Source organism: Neurospora hispaniola (assembly GCF_033458365.1).
Source record: "Neurospora hispaniola strain FGSC 10403 chromosome Unknown B0T23scaffold_4, whole genome shotgun sequence".
In the NCBI taxonomy this organism is placed as follows: domain Eukaryota; kingdom Fungi; phylum Ascomycota; class Sordariomycetes; order Sordariales; family Sordariaceae; genus Neurospora; species Neurospora hispaniola.
Window position 1 is genome coordinate 3,787,109 of NW_026944409.1, and position 8,542 is coordinate 3,795,650.

Consider the following 8,542-nt stretch of genomic DNA (forward strand, 5'->3'; position numbering starts at 1 on the left):
TGAAACATGCTGGCGTTAGTTAGAGATACCAACCCCGTGAAAAACTTTTGTCCGTCCGTTATTGTAGCGTTGTTTTTTTTTTCTGAGGAAGATGTGCGATGAACCGTTTGGTGTTGTTGCCCCCTCCAGACATCACCGGTGGAGGAGGTCAGTGCGGACAAACCTGGATGAAAATCCGGGGAAGATGACGGTGTCTTTTCCACACTACACAGTACACTACATAGCAAGTATTCCGCCCAATTGATGGCTGGGCTAATTTCAGGGACATGAAATCATAGATCAGTGCACCAGAACATACCAGAAGGAATCGACGGGCCGAATACCCCAAGGCGAGATTGCACCGGCCGGTAGACGGTAGTGGCGACATGTATGTCAACGGCGGCCTGCCTGTCCGAGAGAAAGCTCAGTCAGCTTCCATAGACGTTCTGGAAGGATCTCGTGTGACGACTGCATTTTAATTTGGAGGACATTGGGGATCGTGAAGCGGCCGCGCTCAGCTCCATGCAGGCGCGAATTACCTAGGGACGCTGGAAGGGGGCCGAACAAGGGGTCTGGTAAGATGCCCGATGCTCATTTCGGTGTCACTCGGATGAACCTCCGGCGTACGAACAGGAGGCATGTTGGCGGTGCTCGTTGGAGATTTCCTTCTCGGTTCGTTCGTTTGTTGTCACAGCCAAACCAATCTCCGGTTTTTTGGTGGTTTGGGGATGGGATGGTGTACAGTACAAGTATAATACGTCACTGGTCATCTGGGGTGGGTCTGTCCAGCGCCATGGGATGGACCTGGAATGGAAGCCCCAGGGTTGTTGGCTGTTGTGGGGACAGGAAACGCTGCTGGGAACGTTGACGATGAGGGTCGTTGGGGAAATAATGGCAAAAAGATAAAATCAGATAAAATCAAGAAGTGGAATAAAATGAGAAAAGGTAGATGGAGATAGTGTCGTTGGTTGTCACCCATGTACATCATTCCCCAAGCCAGCGGATGTGCGGAATTGGGTCCCCTGATTGTTCTTTTTGATGTCATTTTCTCCTTCAGACGTCAACCATCTCGATGCGGAGTTGGGTACCTAAAATGGTTTTGCTAGGCCCTACAAGTAATTCGATCCACAGCGTTCCTGAGCCGTGCCAACAAAACAGTTTTCTGTAGCTTTTCAGCGCTCCTTACCTACCTACACTACTTCAAACCTTCCAGGCTCCTCCCACTAGCCTTCCCGCCTGACAACAACCAGAAACAATTGACCTTTCATCGTCGCGCGCTACTTGGAAATCCTGCCTCACCAAATAGTCAAAGTTCACGAGCAAAGCTCCTTCCGGACGACCCCATCAAGATCGGCCCCAGACAACTGACGACATCAAAGCAGTCCCGTGGGCATCCGCCCGGCCACCAGCTGCCCCTCCATCACGGGTCGCCGGCCCCGTGTCCACGCACCCATCCATCCTCGACACCTCCATTAAACCCTACCTACCACAAACATAAACTACACTACTACCGAGCAACCGAGCTCCTGGAACTTGAGAATTGAGCCTCTATGTTACAATAGGTACCATGATCCCTTAACCTTGGACGCGCAAAAAGTGGAATTCTGTCTCGGGTGAGCCATCATCTCCGCGTTTTAGTGCACTTACCCCGCAGTTTTTTTTGTCGACATTCGAGAACGATGGACACCCATATTTCAAGGAACCAAGACAAGAAAAAGAGCCGCGCCAAAGTTTATTCTTGACAAGACCAGACCAGATCAGACAAGACAAGTAACCGGAACTGGGCCACCACCAAAAGTTTCCCAACCTCCCCTTCTTCTGACGTCGTTGATGTTTTCCCCTTTGGCAGTGACTGAACCCGCCATGATCAGATAGGTGGTGATCCTACTGTACATATGTAGGTAAAAATAGGATCTTGTTGAGGTTCAAGTTTCTTCTTGCCTGCTGCGTTTGTCTCAAATTTAGTAATAGACATGAAGGCAAAAAAGGGAAAAAAAAAAAAAAAAAAAAAAAAAAAAAAAAAAAAAAAAAGAAAAAAAAGGAAAGGAAGGGAGGAGAGGGGCACAAACCATCGCAAAAAGCCCGGCCCGGCAGGAACATTAACAGAAAATCTTCTTCAACGAGAGATACCTAGAAGAGAAGAGACCGACCGGTCTAGAATTACGATCGATTGCGTCTACAATGACTTTTGTTTGCTACTACCTAGTAGGTAGCTTTGTGCTGTTGTCAATCGCATCTACCTACCTACCTAATGACTATATGTACAACTGCATCATATGTCAACGAAGCGCCCCAGCAGCCGGCGCAGCAGGATGTCGTCAACATCGCCTGCCTGCCTGGCATACTTTACTGTAAAGGGGCCATGCGGTCGGTCAAACTTCTGGGTTTTGGTCTGTGCGTGCATTGTATCGCATCATGTAGTGTAGAAGCATTTGCCTCTGGAACTACCTACCAGACCGTTGGAGATTCCGAGCGTATCTATCGTGCCTTGCATGGAGTTAACATGGAGTCACTGAGCTGTTCCTGCAGCATATCGACGGCCTGGGTGGGTTACCATGTAAGCCATTGATGGTAGCAAAACTATTCTTCCAACGCACCTTCAAGATACCTACCTCGAGGAAGGGAATAATAACAAAGATGAACACCGTTTTGATACCACTACCAACACCATGAACATGCCAGGCAATTCCATGCTAATGATTTCAATGCGAAATAACATCAAAGAACCACCCCCCCTCTCCCTATTATCTTTTAATCCACAACATCCACCTCCTTACAGCCTCCCAGTCCCCTCCCCTCACTCACCAACTCCTAACCTACTTCTCCTTATTACTCTTATTCCCATCCTTCTTATTCCTATACTTCCTCCTATCCCCCCTCCTCATCAACACCTTATCCCTCGTCCCCTTCCCGCCCTCCCAAAACCCGCCCGTCCTCTTCCTCACCACGCTCCGTCCACAAAACGCACAGTTCTCCACCCGATAATTCTGCTCCCGCGAACACCACCCGCAAATCATCCGATTCGCCCACTCGTCCACATGATCCTCCGCTTGCTGATGACACTTGTCGCACGGATACACCTTGTTGCAGCAGCTGAACCTGAACCATCGATAAGACCGCTTATAGTGCGCGCAGGCGCCCTTGGCGGGGAGGGGGTCGCCGGCGTGCAGACCGAGTTTTTGGTCTTTGCGCTTGGGGCCCTGGGTGGGCGGGAGGTGGGATTGGGAAGAAGAGTAGGTGAGGAACTTGACGTCGGGGAGTTTAAAGGTGAAGCGGGCGTGGCATTCGCGGCAGACGTTGGTGGTTGATTCGCCTCTCACCGAAACGAAGCCGGGGGATGGGTAAGGGGTGGAGCACCGACCGCAGGTGGGGATGAACGAGGAAGGGAGCATGTCGGATATGGTGCAGCCGGAGAGATCGATGAAGCCGGCGCGGGTGGAGTGGGCGTGGACGAGCTCGGCGCGGAAGCGGACGGTGAAGGATGTGGCGCATTTCTTGCATGAGACAAGCTTTTCGATGTTGGATTTGAGCGAGGTCACGTCGTTGAGGGTTTTGCACCGGGTGCATTTGACGGAGAGCGAGAGGAGGGTTACTTGGAGGAGCTCGATGCCGTGTAGCTCTATGGAGGGGAAGGAGATGGCGGTGCCGCGCTCGGCGGTGGCGGCGGGGAGGGCGGTGCCGGGTGTTACGCCGGAGGTGTTTCCGCCTTTACCGTCAACCAACTCGTAGTTGTCGTCGGAATCAGTCTCGGATTCTGATTCGGAGGAACCATCGGCGTTGACGAGCGTCCACTCCAAGGGTCTGGGAATGACATGTACGTGTCCCCTTTTTCCATCAACCGCTGAAGCAACATGTTCTGCTTCCTTGGCCTCTTGATCCGCCGCCTTGTTCTTCCCTTGCTCCTCTGCAGCAGCAGCAGCAGCAGCAGCCTGAATAGCCTTCTGCTTCTCCTGCGCCGCCTGCTTCGCCAAAGCATGCATATTCGTCGCCAAGTAATTCAAGTGGCTCGTCAAACTCATCTGCTTCTGTTCCATCGCCTTCTGCGTGAACAGCTCCTCCACCGCCTCAGCCTCGTCAGCATCCACATCATTCAACAACACCCTCAGCGGCTGCAGCGGATACAACAACGGAATAACCAGCTGCACCGAATGCACGCTCTGCAACCCCGTCGGCAAACTGCTCCTCCTCTTTGGATCCATCGGCAACGTATAAATCACCCCGTCGCTCGACTTGTGATAAAGCGGCAGTCCACTCATCCTAGCCTCGAGCTGACGCACCTCCTGCGCTCTTCTTGCCTTGGCTTCCGCAATCTGATCCCTGGTAAAGTTCTCCAGCGGGATATACGGCCTCGGCTTCTCCTTCTCCTTCTCCTTCTCCTTCTCCTTCAACACCCCTTCCATCCCCCTCTCCCCTACAACCCCACTCGGTTGACCTTCCAAATGCCTCGAATCCTTAAACACCGTAATCTTGACCGTCTCCTTCTTCTCTTCTGCCAAAAACCCTTCCAGCCCTCGATCCAAAGCATTCAAAACACTCAACAACGTTGTCACCCCCTTATTCCCCTTTCTCTCCTCCACCAACCGATCCCACCCCCGTTCAATATTCACCGCAAACCCCCGCGGAATATCCTTATTCCTCACCAACAACCTCGCCGGCTGCCGGGGATACTCCCCGGGAATCCGTAAATCGCATTCAAGCTTCTCCAAGTCATAGGGAAAATCCGGGTCAGAGGGCTTGAGAGAAAAAAGCAGGGAGGTCTCCCCGCCTGTGGAAGGGTCGATGGTTTCTTTTAAGGGGCTGAAACGGCGCCTGAGTTGGTCGATTTGGTATTCGCGCGGGGAGCGGAGTTGGCGCTCGGGAACGGGTTTGCTGGTGATGCGGGAGGGGGAGGGGGTGTGGACGGCTTGTTTGTCGCGGCGGGGTGGTGGGGAGGTGCTGTTGCTGCTGCTGCTGCTGCTGCTGCTGCTGCCGTCGGGGTTGTTGCCGTTGGGTTTTGGGCGGATGGGGATCATCTTTTTTTTTCACTTAGGGAGAGGTGTCCAAGCTTGAAAGTGTGTGTATGTTGAAGATGAGGGAGGATGGATGGGCGAAAGACTTTGATACTGGCACGCCTGCGTTTTGCGTTTGAAGAATGGTGAAAGGAATGAAAGGTTCGTGTATTTGACAAAGAATGACCTGTGCCAATCGACGTTTTATTACAATTTGTAAAGGCAGGATCTGAATGACCGACGGCGGTTGTTGGAAAGAGCTATGGAGCGTGTAGTGATTATGAATCATAATCAATCATGCACCAAATTGGATGAAGCCGAATGGAGATGCATTCGCCGCTGGAGACGCTCGGACCACTAGTGGCGACAACTTTTGCCCTTCCACGACTTTTGCAGTGTCAAGCTGCTCTTTGAACGTAACAGAACCATGTGTGTAGAGTTGCAATTTCAACGAAAGGTGGGGCAGGCTTGGCGCTTTCACGAGCTCACCTTGAACGCACAGACCAACTTCCACGGTGAGCCCCTTTCCTGTCCATTGCCAAGGTGTGGCCGATGTTTTTGGTTTGTTTACATCCAACATTTGAAGACCGTTCCAATCTTCTAGGCTGTCACGGCGGCATTCCAACAAGCCTCAAACATCAAAACACTGCAGTATTAGTTCCTGGTCGTCCACGTGGGCGGCCGCGTTACATCCATTTAACCGCTCTTCTGTGCTTGCGGTCCGACTCGCGCCCATGGATTCTCCCAACGAACCTCTTCTGGAATTCTAGAGTTGATGCTCAAAGCTTGCGACTCACAGCTCCTCGATCTCGATGTCGTCCTTTTACATCGACGCTAAGACAATATCAGTGGTGTTGCCAAAGGCCCGAATGTACGATAACGCGTCAGAATAATGGGCCTGAATCCTGCAAAGGTGTGGATAGCAAAGGATCATGGCTTTAAGGGACATTTCCCCGGTTAGGACAATCATCATGCATCGGTTACGGCAGGGAACATTCACCCCCACGTCTTCAACGTGCGTTTGATCAACAAAAAGCACCTCGCATCTTGCCAGGCCCGGATGAGCCTCCTGCTGGTATCAAACTATTCGAATGGTGATGCATCTACTAGAACAGTCGACTTGACTGGGCGAGAACGGTCTTGTCGCAATACCTTGGACAAGTTCCTGTACATGCCTCGATGTTTCGCCGATGTTACGGATGGCCGCTCGAAATACGCCAACCTGCAACATCATGGTCACAACATCGCGAATGACCTCCAGCTGCTCTGAGTGCGCGACCCAGTATCCACCACATGTCAACTGAGAGTCACCGAAATGCAGACTCATGAGCAAGAGCATCGTGATGCGGGCACAATACCCCACTTGTATCGGTCAAGCTCACCAAGCACGACCAGCACCGGGTGAGAAAGCTTGTTACCCCGGAATCACACACCCGTCTCGTATCTGAACATTATCACAATGTGATGAAGGCGTCGCGGGGGGATCGTACGGCATGCGCCACACAGAAGACCTGACCCTGGCGCTCGAATCGGATCTCCATGGTGTTTCCATCGAGGCTCGAAATGTACAAGTGACTGCATCTGCGTGGCGTTGCCAACTTGCAGCGGATGGTGGTGAGATGACGGCGCAATCTGTACCAATCGAATGCCACGAGGCTTGCTGGTCACACTTACTAACAATGTCGCAACCCGAATATGCGAACTGCGAGCATGGTGGACAGAGAAGGTGGAAAGGGGAAGGATGGTCGGTCGAATGGGCCATTCCCGCGGCCGGCTTAGGTTGTTGGGGCCCAACCACGGAGGACGGCGCATGTTATCTGTCGGATGACTCCCCAGTTTTCCAGCTGTCCGCTATCGTCACTGCTTGACGTTTCGTTCAGTGTGTCTGCAGGTGTTCTGAGAAGCCCAGCCGGAAAGCTGTCGTTACCCTGCCTTGGACGTCGCCCGATCAAAGAGTCACGCTGCGCTTGAACCGGCGGTAAACCGGGTGCGGTAAGGAAAAGGATGCGGCGCGGGTGAGCGGGGACGAGGTATGATTGATGGAGGTTCGCTTGATGTGGAATAATTCTGGGATTTGCACAATCGCACCGGCAGAGGAAATCGCTGCGCCGTTCGGAAGGCTGTCGGTTCGGGAGAGCAGCTCGTAGGCTAGAGTGTAGGAGGTATCGGTCAGCCTCCGCCGTAATGGGCTGTTTGCAAGCACCTGCTGGATCCGGGGTTATTGTCCGGGTCGCTTGTATCTGTATGCGGGAGGGGACGCGAGGGACTCACCGGTGATGGAAATTGATGAGTTGGCAATCATGGCTTCGGCGGTTTGCAAGGCCAGATGACCACCATTTCAAGCATTTCCAACGGTTGCGTGTCCGGCTGGAACGCAGTGAGGGTTGTAGCCATGAGCGGGTGGTGGTACTGGGCAGCCCCTCCTCTCCACACCATCATGGAGGCCGACGATGGTGGGATGGGTCGCGCCAGATAAGCTGCCCTGGCTGCCAAAGGAGGGACGGGACGGTGGCATCAACAAGACGGCGAAGCAAGGCCATGTGATTGCGAGATTATCCAGGATTGGATGGTATTTGGCGCAAAGGTGAGGTGTGGTCTGGTTCTTGTGTCGTTGACTCGGCAAGTTGGAGAAGGGGAAAAAAGAAAAAAGAAAAAGGAAAAAGGGTTTTTTTGAGTGAATATCGAAATATGGCCATCCAATCGCAATTAAACGGCCAAAGTGCGCCTCCGCGTACCTCACATAGCGGAATTGTTGAGGAAGGAGGACGGAGGAGGGAGAATGCAGATGCACGCCCCTCCAATTCACTGCTGACTTCTTTCCTCTTTCTCAGTTCTCTGTATCAAATTCCTTCCACTCGACCACAAACGATCGATTGACAGGCACGATATTCCTCGCTTCTCGAACAGTGTATCGCATTCCAGGCAACACATCATAAATCGACAATCGATAAGTCGAGAATCGCTCACGCCAAGATCCATCCTTGGGCTACACGGCGCTGCATTGCATTGCCGATAATATTATTTGGACTTGGGGTGCGTCAGGAACTCACGAACGGATACTACCGCAAGTGGTCGCCTCACGAAATCGAGAGGCTCACGGTACATGTTCGACCGTTTTCTTCTCTGACGGTGTGCCGTCATGGGTACTTGAAGGTACGGGGATTTTTTCTTTATTCTTTTTCTTTCATTCTTTTCAAATTGTTCTTGGCCAAAGACACAAGTCTCCTTGAAATTATCCCCATGTGTTGATCTAATTCCACCTCGTCGTAGCACCCCTCAACCCATCCCTCCCCCTGACCTTAAATCTCGTGGACATCCCCCACATGCATTTTACCAGCCGCCCGTCACCTTACACACCCTCTTCCACTTCCACAACTCTATCCAACGGCGCGAACATTAGAAACAGCCGAAATGCCCACCCATCCACACCCACTTTCTCATCTTCTGGATCGGAAGACAAAAACCCTTTTTCCTTCCAGAAGACCAAGCGGGCCTTCTAAACAGGTCTCATATGGACCCTATCTATGTCACCCACCTCGAGGTCCAGCCTCTCCCCGACGTCCACATCACCCAGC

At 52.3% G+C, this 8,542-nt stretch overlaps 2 protein-coding genes across 2 annotated transcripts; both read right to left on the reverse strand.

The window, feature by feature from the left end:
* Positions 1–2,251: 2,251 nt before the first annotated feature.
* B0T23DRAFT_315654 (uncharacterized protein) lies at positions 2,252–4,991 on the reverse strand (the record flags this gene model as incomplete). The annotated part of the gene is made up of 4 exons (XM_062834873.1): positions 2,252–2,371; positions 2,432–2,457; positions 2,573–2,637; positions 2,800–4,991. The coding sequence occupies 4 exons, from the start codon at positions 4,989–4,991 to the stop codon at positions 2,252–2,254; spliced, it is 2,403 nt and encodes an 800-aa protein (XP_062693393.1).
* A 1,751-nt stretch (positions 4,992–6,742) lies between these two features.
* On the reverse strand, positions 6,743–7,381 carry B0T23DRAFT_317575 (uncharacterized protein; the record flags this gene model as incomplete). The annotated part of the gene is made up of 2 exons (XM_062835007.1): positions 6,743–7,115; positions 7,239–7,381. Coding segments are annotated over 2 exons (516 nt in total), but the record flags the coding sequence as incomplete, so codon positions are not given.
* Positions 7,382–8,542: the final 1,161 nt, after the last annotated feature.